Source organism: Drosophila nasuta, chromosome 2L (genome assembly GCF_023558535.2).
Source record: "Drosophila nasuta strain 15112-1781.00 chromosome 2L, ASM2355853v1, whole genome shotgun sequence".
NCBI classification, from domain to species: Eukaryota; Metazoa; Arthropoda; class Insecta; order Diptera; family Drosophilidae; genus Drosophila; species Drosophila nasuta.
This window is the reverse complement of record NC_083455.1, coordinates 19,131,982-19,154,901: the sequence shown is the minus strand read 5'-3', so window position 1 is coordinate 19,154,901 and position 22,920 is coordinate 19,131,982. Positions and strand designations below refer to the sequence as shown.

Sequence of the window (22,920 nt, the reverse complement as noted above, 5' to 3'; positions counted from 1 at the left end):
TATCTAAATAGCGCATGTCGCATTATCGAAAGGTTTAAATATCGAAACATCGACAGGCAAAGTAAATAATAGCCTCTTTCCACCTCACTCAGTTTTTCTACGTTTTTTAAAGTCCCGTTTCGGGGTTTCCATCTGCACGAACCGAAAAATATGGGCAACGGTAAATTTCTCAATATGGCCGCTCTGAAATATCAGCTGTTCAAATCACGAGTTGGCGAACATTTCAAAAAACAGCACGCGCATTTGAAGATGGAAAATTTTATTAAATTGCAGAATTTTTATGAGGATTTTAACGAAGTGGAGGGAAAATTAGCGAAGTATAGAGTATAGGCCATTGCTGGCAGCAATGTAATATTTACATAAATACATTTACTTTTTAGCAACGGCATGGGTGTTTTTAGGAGCGCGATGTTCCTGGAAACAACGAATCATTTTTTGAAGATAATTTTCGAATTAATAGGGAGGAGTTTGGCATCCTTGTGGAGCGCCTTTGTGGATTGGCCAAAAAAGGCACTACATTTCTCCTCCCATAACTCGAACAACATAGCCTTGTGGATGCCACTCCACGATATTGACGGCTTTCGAGTTTTTTGGCTCATCTAAAATATAAAAAATTTGCTTTAAAAAGCAAAATAAAATTTTTATTTTTCTATTTTCATACCTTGGCGCACTTTAATGTCAGCTGTTTTGTTAGTGGTGAGCTCTTTTTCGTTGTCATATCGATCAAAATATCGCATAATTACCCAAAAAGTGCGTTCGCTATTTCTACGTAGCTCGCGAACGTAGAAAAACCGACTTTTTTTTCTTATGGGTTTTTACATGGGGCGAACGTAACATTCGGCCTGAACGTGAAAAAACCAAAGAAAACCAAAGAAAACCGAGAGGTGGAAAGAGGCTATAAATAAACGGCGAAAATGTCGTATAGAAAAAATAATTACAATCCGCAGCGTGACTTTAACAGACACAAAAATCAAATAAAAGAACGCTCCAAAACATGGGGCCAACAAAAGTTCAGGCCCACGCCATATGTGCGCGCAGCACCACCTCCAGTGCCCGAGGAGGCGAAACCCTGGCAGCACGTGAAGAACGACATTGTAGGCGATGAACAGGAAGCGCGCAGTGCAGATCGCTTTAATATGGACAGTCAGCAGGCTAAGGATATCCTGAAAGAACGCGAGAAGAATCACAGGCGCAATGTTATCGAAGCACAGCGTAATCAAACAACCACTTGGGAAAGCTTCAATGATAACGACAACGCTGATGGCTCATCCAAGGCGAAGGCGAAATCCAACGCCCAGGAAAATCCCAATATCAAGGAGAAGATCAACGCTCAGCGGAAGCAGAAGGCCAACGGGAAGTTCAACGCTCACGGAAAGACTAATGCCAAAGGGAAGTTCAAAGCTCAGGGAAAGCCGAACGCAAACGGGAAGTTCAACGCTCACGGAAAGCCTTATGCCAAAGGGAAGCCTTTCGCGCAGACGACGCCCAACGACTCTGAAAAACAAAAGTCTATGATAAACATCACAGATCAGCGGCAACTAAACGATAAACAACGTAATGTTATGCGCAGGAAGCTTACACGAGTAGCGAATCGTGCATATGATAAAGGAGAAGATATGGACTTCATGATCAACGATTTGAGGAACAACTATGCCATAAATCCAAACAATAAGTTTCGAAATTAAATATAACATACATATATAAGTACTACACACTTTAATGTAAATCAGAACTTAGACATAGGGGGAGAGTATAAGTGAAATTGTTTTTCTCTTTGCAAAAATAATAAATATTGTAAACTAAAAACAGTATTTTGTTATTAGAGACGACGATTGATTCGATACGATGCAGTTAGATGAGAATTAGACTGGTGTCTGGTCTCAACCATTCGCATTGGCCAGTTTGGCAATTAGTTGATTGAATTTACTGTTGGATGTGATGCTCTTTTTGGAGTTACGCGCCTGTTCCGGCGCATGCTGCACAAAATAGACGACAATAAATTCGAGTGTTTGATTGGCTTCCTTGGGGTACATCATGTTGAAGGTATAATAGTAGCAGAGCAATTGCGCAATGATGTCGGGTAAATCGGCATCTGTGGCAGCAAATGTACTCATTATTTGCCCCTCAATGTACACCATTGCCTCTGAGGTTGCCTCTGAAGTGCCTCCAGCAGCAGCTGGTGTATCTAAAATACGATGATAGCACAAAATTAATATATGAATAAAGAGTGATAAAGTAAAAGCATTCCGATCACTCACTGACTAGAGCCACCCAGGGTGCATTGGTTGGATTGATGTGCTGCAGCACATCCTTGGGCAAGGGTCCATTTTCGAAGTGCTTGAATATGTAATCGGGATCCTCATTGAAATGATAGGCCAAACCACGCACCAGATTCGCATTATTCTCCTCCAGTGCATTGACTTTCTTATTTTTGGACGTCTTAAAAAACTTAAAGATGCGCTCCCGTTCACTCGCAAAACGTTGCTCCAACAAACGAGGATCAATTGACATAAGCAACTCAAAATGCTGATACAATTGCTCTTTGTTAAAAATATACGGCCAGTTGGCCTTGATAGCCGTAATATCGGGTATCTTTTCGCTATTGTTGAAGAATGCACGCTGCAATGGAAAACATTCCTTCATATATTCGGCAATGGTGGCCAACTCCACTTTGGAACTGCCACGATAGCTGGCAATGAGTAATTCCTTTTTCTCCTCCAGGTCACGATTGAGTGCAGCTGACTTGGCATTGCCATTGGACGCCAATCCACTTCCTCCGCCTCCTGCATTGGTAGATTTGCGTTTCTTACTGCTGTTGCTGATGTGTATGTCAGAGCTGCCAGAGCTCGCACGCTTTTGTGGACGATTGAGCGCATTGTTACGATTGATCATCTTTGAGATGAGCGCTTGTGGCGAAGTAGCAATCTGTTGACCCTCACGATCTTTTTCCAGTAACGAGTCCGGGTACTTCTGCGCCGCCTGCTGGGCAACCTCACGAAATACGCGTATAGGTATGTGAGCGGAACGCTCTCTCAGTGCATCTACCAGCAGATTGGCCAGCGTATTGAGACGCTTGCCCAAACTGGTCTTACCGCGCAACAGCTTCATAATGTCATTAGGTACCTTTGTCCAAGGTATCGCAAACTCTTTGAATTGAGCCGTTGTCGATGTCTTTGAGTTGCTGGGTGTAACGCTGGCAAGCGACAGTGTCTCATCGTTAGACACTGTAGAATCGTTGGCATTCGAAACAAAGCTGGGATCAATGGAGCTGCCAGCGCGTTCAGATCGATTCAATGGCGAGGGTGGAGGTAATATGACATATTCGTCGCTTTCGGCGAGCAGCATTAACAAGATTTTTTCTTTGGCTGCAAAGAGTAGCACTTCATCCTCGCAGATCTCACAGCCATTACTCTCCAGCACAATTGTGCTGCCCGATAGTCCAAATTTGTGTGCTGTAAGAAAAGTTGGAACATAAATTAGCACATATTTAAGAGTGAATAACGTGAATTGTGTTTAACTGGACATTAAAAACAAAACTTTGTTTTACTTACCTTTTTCAATCACATCCTTGCGGCTGGGCAAGGACATGAAGGTCTTTTTATTCTTGCGGTCCGCACTGCATATGGTAATCAATACCTTTTCAGTGGGCGCTAGCTCTGTTTTTAGTTTCGCATTTTTCTGCGCCTCTTGCGCTTTTTCTCCTCCAGCCTCAACATTGGAATGCATTGCTGCGGGAGGTAAGTAAACAAAAATTGTTGTTGTAAATGAAACCCAAAACAATAACATTTATACCGCTCCCTCTATCTTAATCTCGTATATACTTACCAGAAGAAGCTCCAGTCACAGGCCCAGCAGTTCCACTTCCAACTAAATTTGCTGTTTGTGTTTCCGATTTTTTTGCTGCTGTTGTTTGTACACCATTTTCATTTGCCGCAGCGGCCGCCGCGGTCGCCGGGGGTTGTTGTAGTATTTGTAATTTTGTCTCGCTTGGAGCATGCGATGCTATGGCTGGAGCTGTGGCATCCATGGCTTCAATTGAGAATTTGGCCGCTTTGTTTGTACAAAATAGACGCACAAGTTTAATTTAAATTCCCAAGCCCTTCTTCTTTTTCTTTTTCATAAAAATTTGCACAAGCCAAACTGCGGCCAGGGTTGTAAAGAAACGCCAGACATCGATAACCATTAACCGCGACTGGTTGCATTTCGATAGATGGTCGATGTACACGATTAACGATAACTGCCGTGTGGGTGGTCTGCAAACAACAATCACAAAACGCTCATTTGTTGCTGCAATTGCTTTTTCGTTCGTTGTGTGCGCGCGTTCTGCATTTTGTATTTTTAGTTTTTATATTTTTTTAATTTTTGTGAATTAAGTGCTTCGAATACATTTGAAATTTGCATACGCTGCAGCAGCAGCATTAGGCAGCAATACACAAAAACGACAGCAAAATGCATTGACTGTGAGATTTTGTTAGTACCAAAGAAGGCGCTTGCATTGCGTCTCTGTCTTCCCATCTTCGACATTAATATTCACAAAGCCTGCGTTTAATACTATAACATATTAATAGCGATCGCGGCATATTCACCTCACAACAACATTATGATGCCGTAAGTATGCAAAAAACGTAACTCATTTAAATGTTAATTGATATCTTTTTGTTTTTCGCTAGGAGCACTTTCATTGCTAGCTGCCTGTTGCTCTTCATTCTGCCCGCTGCCCTCTTTGCCACGCCCGCCTCTAGCTCCACGCCAGCGAGCTCAACTCAAGGCGATCTAGAAGCAATCAATGGCACAACAAATTATCGACTGTATGGCAAAAAGGGCAAGGACGACAAGCCATGGCTGATTGATCTCGACAGCCGGCACATACACTGTGTGCGTCGTTCACGATGCCTCGAAGTCAATGCGACACACAACACTTGCTTGGGTTCCAAGTTGCCCTACGGCTTTACCAGTCTGGGCTTGACGGACTATCGCCAGGAGAAGGAGTTGGATGAGGCCTTGAGTGGCTACTATGCGCTAAGACATGTGCCCAAGTGCTGGGCTGTTATACAGGTAAGCAATCGACCAATTACCATATTTATCCGTTTGTCTAACTGATGTGTTGCCTTGGCAGCCATTTTTGTGCGCTGTTTTCAAGCCCAAGTGCGAGGTAATCAATGGTCAGGACATGGTCTACCTGCCTTCGTATGAAATGTGCAAGATTACCCTCGAGCCCTGCCGCATGCTGTACAACACAACATTTTTCCCGAAATTTCTGCGCTGCAACGAAACCTTGTTTCCCATGAAGTGCAGTAATGATGCCCGCGAAATGAAATTCAATGTAACGGGCAAATGTTTGGCACCTTTGGTGCCCGCCGACAACGCGGCGAGCTATTATCCCGGCATTGAGGGCTGCGGCGTGCAATGCAAGGATCCGTTGTACACGGACGATGAGCATAGACAGATTCACAAGCTCATTGGATATGGTGGAACTTTATGCCTGCTGTCGAATCTGTTTGTGGTCGCAACTTTTCTCATTGACTGGCAGAATGCCAACAAATATCCAGCTGTCATTGTATTCTACATCAATCTGTGCTTTCTTATCTCCTGTTTTGGGTGAGTTAAATATTAGAATACTATAATTATTACTGAACTTTTTTAATTGCTTAATATAATTCATTGTTTCTTTGAACATTACAAACATATTCATGTAATTTTTATTATACGTTTTAGATTACTAACACTCTTTCATTAATAAACTATTTATTATACCGTTGCAGTTGGCTTGTGCAGTTCACGTCGGGTTCTCGCGAGGATATCGTCTGTCGCAAGGATGGCACACTGCGTCACTCGGAGCCCACGGCCGGCGAGAATCTCTCCTGTATTGTGATATTTGTGCTTGTATACTACTTTTTGACTGCCGGCATGGTGTGGTTTGTATTCCTCACCTATGCGTGGCATTGGCGGGCCATGGGCCATGTGCAAGATCGCATCGACAAGAAGGGTTCATACTTTCATCTGGTGGCTTGGTCGCTGCCCTTGGTGCTAACGATCACAACGATGGCGTTGAGTGAGGTTGATGGCAGCGGCATTGTGGGCATCTGTTTTGTTGGCTACACAAATCATTCGATGCGTGCCGGTTTGCTGCTTGGACCTCTATGCGGCGTCATTCTAATTGGTGGCTATTTCATAACGCGTGGCATGATAATGCTGTTTGGCCTAAAGCATTTTGCCAACGACATTAAATCCACATCGGCTAGCAATAAAATCCATTTAATTATTATGCGCATGGGCGTCTGTGCGTTGTTAACATTAATTTTCATTCTCGTTGCCATCGCCTGTCATGTGACGGAGTTTCGCCACTCTACCGAATGGGCCGAAAGCCTTAGGCAGTACATAATGTAAGTAGAAGCGAACTACAATCCACTTGCAATCTTCTAATGAATAATTCTTCCCTTTGCAGTTGTCGCATCACCTCGGTGTTTGATGAGAACAGCGTGTGTAAGATCGAGAATCGTCCCAGCGTCGGCGTGCTTCAGCTGCACTTGCTTTGCCTATTCAGTTCGGGCATTTTAATGTCCACGTGGTGCTGGACTCCGTCCTCCATTGAGACCTGGAAGCGTTACATCAAAAAGTATGTACATATGCTTTCCCTGATGGCAGTTGTATGCTCTGTAACATTGAAATGGATTGTTTTCTAGAAAGTGTGGCAAGGAGGTCGTCGAGGAAGTCAAGATGCCCAAACACAAGGTCATTGCACAGACTTGGGCCAAGCGCAAGGACTTTGAGGACAAGGGCCGACTATCTATAACTCTCTACAACACGCACACCGATCCAGTGGGCCTAAATTTCGATGTGAACGATTTGAACTCGTCCGAAACGAACGAGATAAGCTCCACTTGGGTGCATTATTTGCCGCAATGTGTGAAACGTCGCATGGCCCTGACTGGCGTCACAACAGGCAACACAAACTCCTCCAGTCAAGGCCAGGCTGGACGCAAGAACTCGCTGGACTCGGAGATTAGTGTGAGCGTGCGTCACGTGTCTGTGGAATCGCGTCGCAACTCAGTCGACTCGCAGGTCTCAGTGAAGATTGCCGAAATGAAAACTAAAGTTGCTTCACGTTCGCGACAACATGGCAAACATGGTGGTTACGCCTCGAGCAGCAATAAGCGCACACAACGGCGTCGCGATTTCATTGCGGCCAGCAGCGGACGCACCAAATACAGCAGCGCCGGTGGACGTGGACGACGGGAGAGCAGCACCTCGGTGGAGTCGCAAGTGATTGCGCTGAAGAAGACCACGTATCCAAATGCTAGTCACAAAGTGGGCATGTTTGCCCAGAGCACCAAAAAGCAGCACAACAGCAGTCGGCGTCGCAATGGGGGCCTCGACCCCACAATCATCAACGAATTCATACAAAAGAATGGACAGTTTATATTGCCATTTCTGCAGAATCAAGGCATGACCACGTCCTCAGACGAGGAAGAAAATTCGCGTGCCTCGTTCAAGATACAAGATCTCAATGTGGTGGTCAAGCAGGAGTTAAGCGACGACGATGACGATGATGATGATGTCGATGCTGGGCCAAAAATCCAAGAGCTGCCCAACAATGGCAACAAGGCGGCGGCATTAGAACATTTTCTGAAGCACATGCAAAAGTCTGGGGAATCCAATCGTCATTCTCGCAACTCGCAGCGTAGTCGCAAGTCACGCAATAAGGAATCTACCAACAAGTCTCACAAACACGGCGGCTTGGAGTTGGATCTCGATCTCGATATGGATTCGAATAGTGATTTCAAGCACAAATATGCACGACAATTGGCTGCTGCAATTGATGTCAACGGTGACTCATTGAGCTGCTCCTCGGCTGAACTCGATATTCCACTCGACATCATGTTGCACAGCTCGTACTCGGGACTCTCAACAGGCAAACCAAATTCACGCAACAGCAAGACTAGCTGTGATGTGGGCATACAGGCCAATCCCTTCGACATTGCCACACACACGTTGCCCAGCTATGGAAACGATGAACTGCAGCAGGCGATGCGATTGCTCAATGCGGCAAGTCGTCAGCGCAATGAACTGCTGTCGGAGGAAGCTACGGAAATGCAATCGCTGCTTGGACCACGACATCAGAAGGAACCAACGATTATGAGCGAATCGGACAAGCTTAAAATGCTGCTACTGCCCTCTAAATAGAGAGAGCAACAACTTGCATCCCACTTAACGAAATGCATTTACTTAAGTTTCAAAAACTCTACTCTTCCACTACAACATCGAATTACGAATTAACGAATACTCATAGCCATTAAGTTTTTGAAAAGTGTTTACAAATCTCAAACGAAAACTAGTATCTTTAAGCTTTTGTCTGTGTGTTACCCATTTTATATATACTATATATTGTCGCTATATTGACAGTCTAGACTAGTGAATCTTTAGCATCTATGTATGTTGTTTTAAATGTACAAATAAGTTGCCCTATTGGGCAAACTCACACAAACAAAAAACGAAAACTGAAACGAATTGTGTTACAAAAAAGTGCCTAAAAAAATGATTACAATTAAGATTTTTGTAACTAATAAACCGATTTTAAATCCTATTTTAAACATCCCCAACTAAAATGTTGTATTTTTAGAACCAAGAGGGAAATCTCAATTATAGCTACATGTTGTTTACATTACAGATATATCACAAATCAGCACAAGTTCTAATTCCGTTGCGTTTATTTTCATTTGTCTAACAAGCAAAATAAACAAATTAAATTTCATCTCAACTATAAATGATGTCTTGGTGATAAAATACAATGAAGTTTGTTATTGTCGAAAGCAAACTATTAAAACATCAATTATTCTCAAGATCAAGCAAAACAAATTAATCATTGTGGAAATGTGTTATGCTTAACCTGGTTTTAAATGTCCCATAGAGGAACTTATAAACTAATGACTCAAAATGTCATAGAGGAAAAAGTTTATCAAATATCTTCATTAAAAACTATAAAATTATGCAGAATTATATTTTTAGGAAAAGTATCACCCTTTATGGTATGTATGTATGTATTTGTTTGCCCTAGAACTCAAAGTGAACCCGTATGAAACTACAAGTTATATACATTTTTTTATAATATCCCCTGAATAGGTGTATAAAAATAGAACAGTGTGGAGTAGTAAAGCATTCGCTAAAGCAACAAACAATATTCAAAAGTTGCAGTTTAAGCTGAAAATAGCTTAATTCAACGAAACCATATTAAAACAATGAAGAAAGATGATAGTCCAAAAAAGGTCAGTACAGGTTTGGGAAATAACCTCTGGACTTATAGAGCAGGTAGCATGACAACGCCTTAGCCCAGAACGAGGGCGTTTCGGTGGTAAAACAGCAGGTAAGCAACAGGGGCATCAACAGCAGATGCGTTGAACTCGCCAGCATTAGATCATTTTCCACAGAAGTTGAAAAGTTACACTTGGCTGCTAAAAACAAAACACACACACACAATGTCCGGTGCGGAAGAGGCACGAGGGGTAATGAGGCAGCTGGTTTACCTTTGATACGCACTTTCTTCACAGCAAGTATCATTAAATATTCTTCTCACTCCCTTTGCTTGGGCGCGTAGATCACAACAAGATGGCCCAACAGCTGATTGACAACGCAGAGTTGCATTTTGGAAGCTTTCGAGACAAGTTACCAATGGGTGTGGCAGACCAACCACAGCCTCCCACTCACAATATGCAAATGCAGCTGCTTTAAGATTTTGCTAATTGGAATTGCTAATCGATTAGCTTAGATTGTGATAACCGTTGGCGCCATTTTGAAAAGTTAAAATCGATTGTTTCTAATAAGTTAGATTTCTTTTAATTTTTATTGTAATTGTAATAATAATTGTAGAATTGCAATGACTCTAAAATCGAAATGTACAGGTATTACAGTGGTTTTTGTTGGTGTTTGTTGCTGTGCTTTGATTGATATGAATTATGCAATTGAAATACTTGAAACGTTAATTATGCTCATCTAATTGAGAACCAAACGTTGTTCGACAAATTGCAAGTGCAATCTAATTGAAATGCTACAAAAGTTTTGTATATTTATTGCTATTCAAGCCAATTACTATTCATTATTAATTTGTTGTTTTTAATTTTCATTCTTTTAGGATTAGATCAACTATATAATTTAAATAGATTGTTGTGTAAAATATATATTTATAAGCGACATCTTTTGCTGATTTAAGTAGTTGCTAGTTAAACAGACCGAGCACACACAGACAATTCTATTGACTACAGACTTAAAAGACATTCACACAGCCTACTTGGACTTGCGTTGCGACAGCTTCACCTCCTTGGCCCACACCACATTGTTCAAGAATTCGCCGAGCAAATAAAGGGCAAAGGTGAATCCAAGCACGGCGACAAAGAAGACAATACGCTGTGGCAGCTGCAGGACTTCCAGCACCGGATAGACCCAGACATTAGAATAGTGCTTGATGATGTGAATCCAAACCAGATAGCTAACCATAAAGATGCCCAAACCAGTCAAGCCATTGCTGCGCGAGGGGGTACGCACGATATGAGGTAAACATTTCCAGCACAATGAAGACAACAATATTTGTATGCAGAACATGATTCAGCCAACTGCGAAAGAAAAGAGAAATTTCAAGAGTAATTGCTAATGTCAAAAAGGTAATCAGCAAAATTAGACTCACCTGGGGAAGACGGGGTCTAAGACTTTGGGAAAGACAAGTTCACGATCGATGGCATATAAAGTCCAGAAGGTGACGCCTACATTGATGGCCACGGGGAATGCAAGGGTAGACATCAGCCAGTCCTTGAACTTGCGTATTGCTGGTGGACGTTTTGGCACCAATTCATTTGTACCCACAAAATCATTGACGAGGGAGACAATGTAATAAAGCGCCTGAATTATCTGTAATAGGCAAATGGCGGTTAAATAGAGAGTTTCGTGTGTGCGTGTGTTTAACAACGGGTTGTTAGATTATTTGGGGAGGGTGGAAGAGTGTTTGATAATTGAAGTGGAATTGATTGCAAACCGCTAAATCATTGAAGCTGAAACCGGTTATCACGATGTACTTGTAACGATTAAGACTGATACTACTAAGTACAACAGACTAGTTACCAAAAGTTCGTTTCAAGTGCTTACCGCATCCAAGAAAGTTAAATATTTGAATTTTCCCCCCAAACGGATGATGAATTAATTTCGAATTTGGATCAGAGTTTGGAAACTCAACGTATGTGTAATCATAATAGATGCCATACGTGAATTGAACCGCCGCTGTTAAGTGGAGTAGCGTCCGTAGGGCGCCAAAGACACTGTTCAATAGCGAGTGCGTTGCAGCGCCTGTGGCCATTTTCAATATAGTATGGTAATTGATTTTTTCACGGCAACGACAGAACAGCAGCAGCCGGCCAGCATAAAAGTGAAACTGAAGACGGTTTGGAAGCAGTGTGACCGTGGTCTTCAATCAATTAATTATCGATAGTTCACTGCAGTGATTTTGTACCCTGTCCGCTTTTAGGTTTTGGGCACACTGTCCACATTAGCTTTCGACGCCATGAATTCAAAATTGCTGTTTGCGTGAAATGATTACAAATGATTTTGTTAGAATGGCTGTGATTCATGATTAGCCCTATTTAGATTAGCAGCAGTGGGTTATTGACATAATCAGCAGCAAAGCACTGGTGTTGATTGATTACTAAAAAACACAATTGGCTACTTCAATGATAAATAAATTGAGGGTGCAAAAGTATCGCGAAGTCAACAAATCAAATAAATATATGTATATGCATAAGTGAACAAATTAAAAATACTAAATATACTAGAAGACTTATCGACAAAACATAGTTTATATTGATGCTTGTGGTAGAAGGGATGATTTTAGAGTGGTAGAAATCAAACAGCGTCGCTTGACGCCTGCGTTCCCGGCTTTATATGGCATACTATCTCATATAAGGTAGCATAGTTTTGACACTCACTGTACAGGAAGTTAAGAACAAACAAAACCAAAAATGGATAGGTGTAAATAAAGCTCCAACCAGAACAACTTTTTAAATATTAAGTTTTGAGACTGAAAAATTCATTTGCCCTGTGTACACTATGTATTATCCTAGATTTTATTTTGAAGCTATTATAAATAATTAATAAAAACATTTAAATTTATTAGCTATCCCGATCATATTTAGCATAATCTAACTTTATTTAAAATTTGAGAGGAACTTTTTCAACTTACTGAGTTCGTTCTAAATTCTAAAAACAAACTTTAGCGACCATTTTGATGCTGCTTTCTTATCATACTTTTAAAAATTTGGTGAATGTGCGCCAATCGAGAGCAATAGATAGGCAACACTTATCGATAATCTTCTAGGGCTGCACAATTTCGATTGGTTCACTTACCGCACACAAAAATGTTAAAAACTTAAATTTGCCAGCAAACGGATGGAAAGTTGATGATGGCAACTCCAAATTGTGGAAATAGACGACGCCATAGTTAAACTGAATAACTGCCGTTATGTGCAGCAAAAGTTGCACAGCACGATTAAAACCAGGCGCCGTGGAGCCCTTGTTCTTCGACTTCGTTCTTGCCATGTTTAACGCACAAAAGTCCACTTCGTACTGATTAACAGGCGGTTGCGCACAATCTAAGTTTATACATACATAGTAGTTTATATGTGCATTACACATACATTAATACATGTTTAAATGTTTGTGGCCAGCCACACCGGTTTTTGCTTGGGTCGCGTTTGATAAAGACTGCTTATCACCGTGACAAGACGCTTCGAGCTTGAGATTAGGTGATTGTTGATAATGCAACAGTACATTATATATAAGTATATATACATATAAATGCTACATATAGCCGGCAAATGCATTTGGGGAGTGCATTAAAAATTGAAACACTTTCGCCCAATATTACAACAGCAGCGTTGACCCGTAATCTGGTTGCATGTGTGTCTGTTTGTGCGTGCGTGTGTTTGGTGACAGGTGGACATGCTATGAATAGCACAAAAGCTATCAACTTTGTCGCTCACCACACACAACTAATGCGAACTATCGATTTAATTTAAAATGCTGCGAAGGTCAAGGGCCATAGCCTTGCACATTGACGCAGCGCTAAATATAAATAATGTTCCCATCCTCATTCCACAATAGAGATAACAGCATAATTAAAAGCTTTAAAGTGCACCACGAATCGAACGTGATATTTGCTTGTAGTCTACTGTACTCAAATTGGAATCGATACCATTTATTATTGACATAAATCAAAAGGACCGTTCCTTTGTAGTGCTGCCAATTATTGAGAATCTTTGCCAGCTGCCAAATGTTATAAAAAGCTAGAATATTCGTAATATCTTATGTTTTGCCCAGGTTTTAAGGAACTAACTAAAGAATTTTAAGGATTGAAGTAAACTGCGATTTGATATTTGTGGTTTCCCTAACAGTTCTTTAAAATGAAGTCAACAGTAAGATAACATTTACATATGTATATCATCAGTATAAGCTTGTATGTTTGCTCTGATCTAGCGGGAAAATAGCTAAATGAGCCGCACTATTTGTTTGTTGAATAGTATAATCGAGTTACATTAGATACCTTATTGTGTGCGTAAGCAAGGGAAATATAAATATGAAATATGCATTAGATTTATTTATTCTTTGGTTTCCGCCTCCTCATCGCTTTCCGCTTCCGAGGACTCCAAATGGATTTCTGTAAGCTCCTGCTCCTCCACGCTACAGCTGTCCAGTTCGCCCGTTTCCACATTGGGCGACAAGACACCCACACCTTCTATATCCGGTTTGATTGTAGCAGGAGTTGTTGCGGCAGTCGTTGCTTCCGCCTCCACCTCTTCCTGCTCAAACATGGGATTATTGAAGGAACGTTCGCGCACCTCACCACTCTCGGCATCATAGCCAATCACTGCCAAACGCTCCACACCAGAGCCAGGGCCAGAAACAGCTGCCTCATCAAATCGATTAAATATCAGATTCCTGCGCAAAGCTAAGAGCCAATTGCCGCGACGTGGATCATTGATCCACTGTGGAATACGTCGCAGATGCGGATTCTCGGGCATAAAGTGGGCCAAGATAATGACCGTCACAATGGCCACCAGCACTACACAGAAGAGTATGAGCAGGACGGAGCCGAAGCTAATATTGGGATTATATGGACGACCCGCATAACGCACTTCGACCTGCGGCATCTTTTTCCACACCCTACTCGAGGTGGACTCCAGCTGCAGGCAATGCATTAGCGCTGTGCTACGTTCACTGTAACTGTCCCGATCCAAGAGAATCACCTGCAGACGATTGTTGACATGACTCACATGCAGCTGCAGCTCATCCTGACGATCCTCCTTAAGTATGGCGGCATTGAAGTAATCGAACACTTGCTTGCGCTGCTCCTCCAAGCAATTGGCGACAGGTGCCAACAATTGGGCACCGCAGAGCAAACAACACGAGCCCAAGGGTCGAATGGGTGACTCACAATGTGGTACCGGACACTCGACATTCTCGCAGACGGGTTGAATTAGGAAATCGGGCTGGCTATGGCAACCGCAGACTTCACCGCGATAATAATCCACTTGCACGCCTTCAGCATTGTGAAACAACAGCTGACCGACTTCGCGACTCATTAACTCCTGCAGATAAGTGCGAGAAAGCGATGATCCCGACATTATCAGCTGCCCCAAACGCAACGTGTGAACATGCTCCAGATCAAAAGAGATTGGAGCATTGTTGGCGGGTATCACCACTAACTCATCATCGCAGGGTACGCGCTCCAGCTCAGGGATATAAGGAGCACTTCCACTATCGCTGTTGCTCCCTACTACTGAGTTGACGCTCCAGCTGTTGGGATCAAACCATTTGCTCGTCTTCGGTGCTCCTAAGTAGGCGCGTTTCTCACTGCTTTCGCAGTTTGGATTTAGACCTCTGCCACTTTCCTTTGGAGTCACCAGATTAATGGTAGCATCTGATGCCAAGAACATGGCTCCATCTCGTGGCAGCTGAAATCCTTGCACCGAGATGTCCGCCGGCAGCGGCAACACGGCCGGATAATTGCCCGGAAACACAACCAAGTCGTGCACACAGGGCAAATAATTGTCCAGCCAGGCAGCTGGATTGCCAAATGGAGCGCCAGCACTATGCCATTTAATCGAGGTTGTATCCGCCTCCAGCAGCAGCAGCAAGATTAACAACAAACTAGAGATGTGTTTCGGCTGCAACATAATGACAGCTCAGCAATTTACAGACTGAAGAATGAACAGCGACAATTTTCAGTTGCTCTGTAATTTTTTTGGGGGCGTTTTCAGATAATTATCAAATGAGGCGAGGAGAAAGCAATACAAAATAAGCTAAAAAAAAATATAGAAGCAAATAAATTAAGCAAATGGCAGAGACAGAACTAAACAAATGCCCAATGAGTTGCTCAATGCCAAGCAGCAAAAACAATCCTGAGGTAGAGTATAATCAATATGTGGTGCGATTTGCCAGAAGAAGGAAAAATAGAATTATAAAATTTCTGTACTTATAGTTATTACGGAAATTCGTAATAAATAAATATTTATGACCATTTTTGACACTCAAACATTAATCACAATATTGAAAGTATATCAGAATGAATCAGGCATTAAGTGATCCCTATTAAATGCTAAAGAATGTTTAATAATTTCTGCGATTGACGCGTAACCACAACATTAATTGTATGTTATGCCAAAAAATAGTGTGAATTGAAATGAGAAGTGTTGAGTAAATAAAAATATACACTTTTCTTTCGGATAGCTAAGAAAGTATTCGGTGTTGGCAGATTAGCGAAAGAAAAAAAGATTTCAGTACAAACTGCTCCATAAATCTGGCTAATAAATTTGCAAGTAATAAATTGCTCAAAATCAACGACGGAAGACGAACGTGCGCCTCCAACGCAACATACTATATAGCATATATAGTACTATATATATACATATTCCAGAGCAGACAAATCGTGAAATACACATAAGTGAATATATCTGTAGGGGGCGATTGAAGCATATGCCGATCATTGAATAATCAAATCAAGTCTTGTGTACTATTACAATGCAATTGTTTGGCGAAAAACGGGAAAAACGTTTATTTTCATTTTCATACATAAACAATTCGCGTTACGGAGGCGCGCGGATTTGACGGAAGCCATTGGAATGCCAAACAGCCGAAAAAAACACAACACAACCGGATGGTAATGGTGCGTGTGCATGACCTGGTCATGGTATTCCATGGATAATCCACATGAAAGATATTTGCTAAAAAACAAAACTTATAGAACTAACATATAGCATCTAGCATCTACAGCATTAACGGCACTCATGTCCCACGTTTAGATACTATATATGTATACAAGTATAGTAAAGGCAAGAAAGATATAAAGCACTTTACGCCAAGATCAAAAGTATTTAATTGTATCGAGATTATAAATCAAGGGCACGCAAGGTCATCAAAGTTGCCTGCAAATTGAACTAAATGTGCAGATAGAATTCAAGTAAAAGTACCAAGTACTTTACAATGTTTTTCTTTCGAGGAAACAAACTATAAATAGTGAGAGTGTTGTTCCACATCTAAAGGCCGGAATTTAAAGTAGTTTTCCCTAGCTATTGTTTAAAGTAAAAAATGATTGGTGCATATATGTATAATTTATGATGCTATAGACAACTAATTTTAATTTATAACATTTTCCTGTTATGGTTTATTTTAAACTACAAATTTATTTTATTTCACTTATAAATAGAATATAGTTTATTTACTTATTTCTTCCCAGAATTTCAAGTTTAAAAAAGTACTCTTCTAGTCAGTAAACATGTTAAGAAATTTTTATGAGCACTTTTATATTTAATCATTTTTATATCCGCTCCCATCGGGAATTTTAACTTTCTGACTGCATTTAATGTATGTAGCAGGCAGAAGAAGTCAGTACATATTGTAATAATAACTATAGTATTTAAGATTTCTAATTATCAGATCAGAGATCAGATAAAAATTGTTCAAGGTATTTAAAAAATACTTTTGTATGGGCAAAAACGCTACTTACTACGGGTTTTAGTTGTTGACAATTCGGTATATTTTGAATGTAGTACTATATATACCAAATATGTCAATATACCAAATATATCTTTCGGTTTATTTTTAGTATTTTGTTGTATATTAATTTGGTATATTTTAAAATGAATGCCGCAATGGTTAACAAGTTTCTCACTGAAAACTCCAGCACACTCGACTATAGCTTTTTTACTAGTTTTATATGTTTTACGTTCTTTCAACAATAATTAGATTGAGCACCAAGATTAATGTTCACTTGGGCAAGAATTAACGGAATGAAATAATGTGGTTGTTTGACTATACTTACTATAATTTCCTAACGATATACAAAATTTCTCTATAAATGTTTTAGATTGACAGGCTTTCAGTTTACCAATAAATCATGCATATATTCTACACTAATTGAAATAGTCTTTAGCATTCAATACTACATCAAACTGTCGAATGCATCAATCTCAATGTCACTTTGGACAGAGAAATGCTCTCGCTCAAATTGCCTATGCAAGGATGATAACTTTTGTCAAGCCAGCAAGTTAATCAAGAGAGTATGTTTTGAAGAATATTATGGAATAATTCTAACATGAATTATGCATACCAGAGAAAAGGCAGCAGACGCCTTCTCTTATGAGCCGCGATGAACAAGCGTCTTATGTGCTGCTGTTGCCAACTGTGCGTGAAAATCCATAATTGATGATCGAATTCTGAGAATATTTTACGACATGTAAATGAGTTTGCCAGCAATGCCATAGACAAGTGTTGCCTCCAGAGGAGGCTAGACCTGAAATTCTTCTCCCTCTGCTCACACACACCGTATGGCATATTTACATTCACGCCAATAAGATAATCTGGCATCTATCAGCACCAATAAAAATTCGGCCTTTTGTGTTTTTTTGATTTGTGGCCCAGCTTTACAATTCAATAAAGCAAAAGAGGTTTTTCTCACCACTCTGAGCAAATAAATACGGCGAATTATTTTCCGTGCCAAACACAAACAAACACACACACACACACACAGCACACTTTGCAACGACAACAAATGAATGAGATAATGGTTGAATGGAATGGAATTCAAAAATGTATCTGCAAAAAGATACGCGGATGCAGCAGGCGGCAGTTGTTGACCCCCAGCCAAAAAAACGGAAAGATAAAAAGTATATACATAAACATATGGCACACATAAATGGGAGACAATAATAACCAACCAATGTTTAATTTTCTCTTTACGTTTTTTTATGGAACTGGAACACACTTGAAACGATTGCGGCTGCGGCCGCATTTCCGTCATATTATAATGACCATGATATACGACGAGCTACGTTAATGTTCTGTATATGTAGATTGCTTTTTTGCGTTTTCTGCACTTACCAGCGACCAATAGCTGAGGAGTCGCAGCTTCTGGGGAAATGTTTCGGGAACCAGGCGACGACTGACGCTGGTCTTGAGCTTATAGCTGCGCTGTACCTCGAAGCTGCTGTAGTACAAGCCATAGGCAAATTGTCCCAATGCACACAGATGTATAATTGTAACAAAGACACGAGATTTATATAGCTCCACTTTGGTCATCTTGCTTGGTCACAGTAAAAAAGTCTTTTCTTTATTGGTCCGAGTACACTGCAAAGCAAACTTTCAATTTGTAATGGCAACAAGGATACAAAGCTAGAAAGGTATCTGCTATGTATGTTATATCGCAAGGTATAAGTCTCAAGAGGCCTAAAGCGACCTTTTCGTTGTTGTGAAGGTGTCACGAAAGTCGTAGACTTAGCACCCACTTAAAGACTCCCACGGGCGAGAGCGAACATAAAAAGCGCTCATAAAAATTGAAATCAATATTTGCGCCACTGACATAAATATTTCAAATAAACTAGCTAATGAAATATGAATTGAAATCGGCAATGGAAATGCAAACGAAAGGAAGCCCACAAATTGAAGTTTGCCTGGCGCCTGGGGTCCGTGTTTATAATTTACATATGTTAATATGTTAATAGTTTTTATTGCGCTGGGTCGACGCAATTGTTGATTGTTTTGTGTATATTTTTAAACAAATCGCAAGCTGGAACGCACGTCAAAAATTTTGCTCTATATTACGAGTAGTTTTCTGTATTTTTTGTTGTCCCTTTTTGGTTAATGTTATTTTTCTTTTCTTTTTTTTTGATTTTTTTTGATCCGTCAGCACCGTTTGCTGGCGCGCACAACTTGGCGTATGGAAAACTGGAGTCGCACTGGATAAATAATATTGCTCATACGCCGCATTGGCTGCTCTGGTTGTCGCTTTTACTTTCGTCCACACACACACACACACACACGCTCACACACAACCGTACATTCGTATGTGGTACTTGTGCTGTTGCTTCTTCGCATTGTGTGCAACTTGATGCGCATGTCCAGAATTTCAGCTGCGTGTGGCAGGTCCGAGGTTTGAGGCCTTTAGGGCCCAGACGTTACTGTGGCAGCAGGTCAACGTTTTTCTTGTTGCTGGATAACCAAAACAGCTATGTGTGTAGTATTAAGATATAAACTGATTTTACTATTGGACTATGCAACTGCGTCATTCTGGCTGAATGAAGGATAGCGATAAACAAACAAAACGCCAACAACATACACTGCGTCAAAATGATAGATTAGAAAGATAACAATGAGCACAAACAAATGCATTTTTGAATTGGTAAGTTGCGCGCCTACATTGCGAAATACTAATCGAACACTTAAATAGCAACTAGGTTGTATCGCAACCCTGGCAGCAACACTCAATGACATAAAAAATACTTCTTGGTATAAAATACGGAAAAGTAACAGAAACAGTTTCTCGTCATCTTTAAATATTTGAAAAATATTTATATTGCAACGGAAATCTCATCAGTAGAAGATGGTAATATAGAGTGCAAAATATATTACTTTTTTACGTGAATATTTTTTCCAAATGACTCTAATTTAATATGCGATTTGCAAATATACCGAAAAATCATAAAGTCAAGTCACGGCGTAGAAAAATATATTTTATACTCTTGTGAAAACAAAGACTTATTTATTTGTCTTAAAGTATAATCTATTTCATAATAAATAAAATAATTATATAACTACTAAAGACATTTAGCTTTTTGCAATAAAAAATCGATCATAAAAATGAGAAAATTAAAATCGATGCATCATCGATAGCTCAACGGAATTTTATCCACCTCTATTGTTTTGTTTATATTAAATTTACAATTTTATGAAATAACTTCATAAAATAATAACAATAAAACATATATGCACGACTTACAAATCGTAGCACATCATAGAGGGCTTATCAAAAGGTTCGTTGACATCGACACAACAATAATTGTTCGCTATTTGTTTTGTTTCCAATTTCTCATTGGTTTTGTTTGCTGTGTCGTAACAGCCGGCAATTACAACCAAATTCCAAATGCAATAAAATTAAATTAAATAATAAAATTTGCAGTTTATGTTTAGCTAAATCCAAATCATGTCGTTGCCGGCTAAAGTTACATTGGGAGTAGCAATTGGTATTTCTAGTGCCATTATAGGTTATGTCCATTATAAACAGTCCGAAGACCGGTAAGATTTCTGCTCTTTGTCTTCTATGAAAATACTCAGCTAAACTAAATTCTTGACAGACTAAAGCTACATCAAGGTGTAATACGCGATGTGGAACAGCAGCAACGACGCAAACATGAAAACAGATATACACTGCAACAGCAGATTGACATAACAAAGCAGCTGAAAGCGATGGAATCCAAGACAGAGGATGGTCCCAAGAAACCCGAAAAACTTGACTCGATTGTTGTACAGCCCCCAGAATAAGAATAAAGTTATTTAGCTTTCATATATGTAGTTGAATGTAAATTTTAGTATTAGAGGTGTAAGCTAATTACTGAAAGAAACTTCATATTTGATGACTGCCTTTTTTAAGATTGTTAAAGATGCAGAAGAGAGCACTGTTTATATAAAGTTAATGCCGTAGTATCAATCAAAAATCTACCTTTAAATTCAGCTAACGCTGCCAAATTTCTTTTTGATTAACTTAGATGCAACAGTTTGCAAGGTTAAATATGTTCGTTGCAGGTGAGTTTACTGAACTGTATATACACAGATGTTAAATAGTCCACTACAAAAATTAAGTTATAAGTTAAATAATCAAAAGAAAGCAAAAGTTTTACAGTTGCAAAACATTTGACTGTTCGGTCACACTTAATTTTAAGGTATCTTACAATCGAGTATCTATTGCTTTCGAAGATGTATCTTTTAGGTGTAAATCTGTATAATTATTACTCAATTTTATTATTACGAATGTGTGTATAAGTAATTACAATTCTAATGGGCGCTCGATAAAGTAACTCACATAGTGTATTTTTTCGGGTGGTTTGTACAATACAAATATATGATGTGGTGTGGAGGACACCCCTTCTTTCTTTCTCTAAATCATATAATATATTAATATATATATAAAAAACAAAATCAAAAGATGAGGCGAGTGAGAAATACACGTTTGCTGCTTGGCGTACACACACAATTTTGTTTTGTCCGTTTCTCTCGCTTGGAAAAACCATCCAAAATTGAATGCAATTCCAATAGTCAGAATAGCCACTTTAATATCTTCCGCCGCCGCCACCGCCTCCTCCACCACCTCCTTTGCGTCGATCCCGATCGTTGCCATCACGATCATTATTGCGATCGCCTCGATCCGTCCCGCCGCCAATGCCACGCTCCCCACCACGATCTGTGCCACCGACAATGCCGCGCTCACCACGATCTGTACCGCCGCCAATGCCACGATCCTCACGTCGTCGTCGTGGCGAACGCGAGCGGCTGCGCGACCGACGCCTTGGGCCACCGGAACGAGACCTTGAGCGATTACGTCGCCGGCGCGAATACAAGTATCGTCGCAACTCCCGGGAAATGGGCTTAAGGTGCATGAAATTGCAGAAGCCGGAGCGTGTGCATTCGCCCATCTCATATTGTCTGCAGCAGGCCTCACGGAAATCGGTGACTGGCGACAGTTCCGAGTAGACGGGGCGACCGCCAAACCAGCGATTGTTTAAATCATTCGCCGCCTTGTCGGCATCGGCTTCATTGCGGAATTTGATGTACACATTGCCCACTAAATGATCGCCCAAATTGTCGCAGACATTCATCTCTTCGATTTCGCCATACTTGTCCTCGCACTCGACGAAGACGTCCTCGAAGAAGTTGTCATAATGCTCCTGCATTTCCTCATCGGAGACGTTCGCAACCAAATGTGAGCCATCCGCCGATTTGGCTGAATTTTGGGGATTAACGTAGAGGTTCTGCAGCAGCACCGTTTGCGAAAATGTCGGCTTATTGTGTATGCGAGAGCAGCGATCGCCATGCCGGCAGGCGCCAATTTTAAAATAAAACGAGCAGTTGACTCTGTGAAAGAACACAAAAACGTATCAATGTTTTCAGACGGAAAAGTGCCGAAGTGTCTAATCGTAGTCATAGCATGTGTTTTTTTTCGTCTTTTTTTTGTTGTACTTACTTGTCCTTTTCTGTGCCAAAAATTGATGCCAAATACTCGGCCATTACGCTGCTGCTGCAATCAACTGCTGTGTGTTGGGATTAACTGTGATTCGAGCCGTTGCGCCACAAAATTGGTTATACGCCGTTTCTCAATATTTTGACAAAATTGAAACATATATTTTTCCTACCAGGCGCACGCAAAAAGCAGCGTCTGTCGTATTTGCAAACGACGTTGCCAGGCGAGAATAATCAAATGTAATTTTTGTCGGTGATGCCAACTTGTTTTATGCCGCAAGCCGGTTGTATCAAAGTCTAATCTTTACAAATTTTCATTTATTATCTTTTGCATTATATGTTTGCTAGTAAACAAATTGTAGGCTACAATTTGTAGCAAAT

The 22,920-nt window shown here is 40.6% G+C and overlaps 7 protein-coding genes across 9 annotated transcripts; 3 read left to right on the top strand and 4 right to left on the bottom strand.

The window, feature by feature from the left end:
- Positions 1–806: 806 nt before the first annotated feature.
- LOC132798599 (circumsporozoite protein) lies at positions 807–1,806 on the top strand. Its single transcript, XM_060810526.1, has one exon. The coding sequence runs from the start codon at positions 915–917 to the stop codon at positions 1,683–1,685; it is 771 nt and encodes a 256-aa protein (XP_060666509.1). The 5' UTR covers positions 807–914; the 3' UTR covers positions 1,686–1,806.
- LOC132798590 (uncharacterized) lies at positions 1,700–4,172 on the bottom strand. Its single transcript, XM_060810513.1, has 4 exons — positions 3,826–4,172; positions 3,552–3,728; positions 2,259–3,452; positions 1,700–2,185 (listed from the first exon to the last, which is right to left on the bottom strand). The coding sequence occupies exons 1-4, from the start codon at positions 4,025–4,027 to the stop codon at positions 1,881–1,883; spliced, it is 1,878 nt and encodes a 625-aa protein (XP_060666496.1). The 5' UTR covers positions 4,028–4,172; the 3' UTR covers positions 1,700–1,880.
- Positions 4,173–4,258: 86 nt separating this feature from the next.
- On the top strand, positions 4,259–9,899 carry LOC132798572 (protein smoothened). Of its 3 annotated transcripts, none has more exons than XM_060810485.1 (8): positions 4,262–4,608; positions 4,671–5,055; positions 5,117–5,598; positions 5,763–6,383; positions 6,446–6,616; positions 6,684–9,026; positions 9,121–9,361; positions 9,593–9,899. In XM_060810485.1, exons 1-6 carry the CDS (start codon positions 4,601–4,603, stop codon positions 8,182–8,184), a joined length of 3,168 nt encoding a protein of 1,055 aa, XP_060666468.1. In that variant the 5' UTR covers positions 4,262–4,600; the 3' UTR covers positions 8,185–9,026; positions 9,121–9,361; positions 9,593–9,899. The 3 variants fall into 3 exon arrangements, with proteins under 3 accessions (XP_060666484.1, XP_060666468.1, XP_060666476.1); XM_060810493.1 differs by having other exon boundaries at positions 6,684–9,030; XM_060810501.1 differs by lacking the exons at positions 9,121–9,361; positions 9,593–9,899 and having other exon boundaries at positions 4,259–4,608; positions 6,688–6,933.
- Positions 8,452–19,259, bottom strand: LOC132798608 (androgen-induced gene 1 protein). Its single transcript, XM_060810537.1, is given in 5 exon segments — positions 8,452–10,527; positions 10,529–10,604; positions 10,676–10,896; positions 18,412–18,657; positions 19,108–19,259. Coding segments are annotated over 4 exon segments (744 nt in total). The 5' UTR covers positions 18,610–18,657; positions 19,108–19,259; the 3' UTR covers positions 8,452–10,278.
- On the bottom strand, positions 13,275–15,321 carry LOC132790915 (protein amnionless). The gene has a single exon (XM_060799677.1). The coding sequence runs from the start codon at positions 15,207–15,209 to the stop codon at positions 13,632–13,634; it is 1,578 nt and encodes a 525-aa protein (XP_060655660.1). The 5' UTR covers positions 15,210–15,321; the 3' UTR covers positions 13,275–13,631.
- A 955-nt stretch (positions 19,260–20,214) lies between the features above and the next one.
- Positions 20,215–20,869, top strand: LOC132783619 (protein PET117 homolog, mitochondrial). Its single transcript, XM_060788898.1, has 3 exons — positions 20,215–20,339; positions 20,486–20,601; positions 20,661–20,869. The coding sequence occupies exons 2-3, from the start codon at positions 20,510–20,512 to the stop codon at positions 20,845–20,847; spliced, it is 279 nt and encodes a 92-aa protein (XP_060644881.1). The 5' UTR covers positions 20,215–20,339; positions 20,486–20,509; the 3' UTR covers positions 20,848–20,869.
- A 168-nt stretch (positions 20,870–21,037) lies between these two features.
- LOC132783618 (splicing factor U2af 38 kDa subunit) lies at positions 21,038–22,771 on the bottom strand. Its single transcript, XM_060788897.1, has 2 exons — positions 22,544–22,771; positions 21,038–22,434 (listed from the first exon to the last, which is right to left on the bottom strand). Exons 1-2 carry the CDS (start codon positions 22,585–22,587, stop codon positions 21,633–21,635), a joined length of 846 nt encoding a protein of 281 aa, XP_060644880.1. The 5' UTR covers positions 22,588–22,771; the 3' UTR covers positions 21,038–21,632.
- Positions 22,772–22,920: the final 149 nt, after the last annotated feature.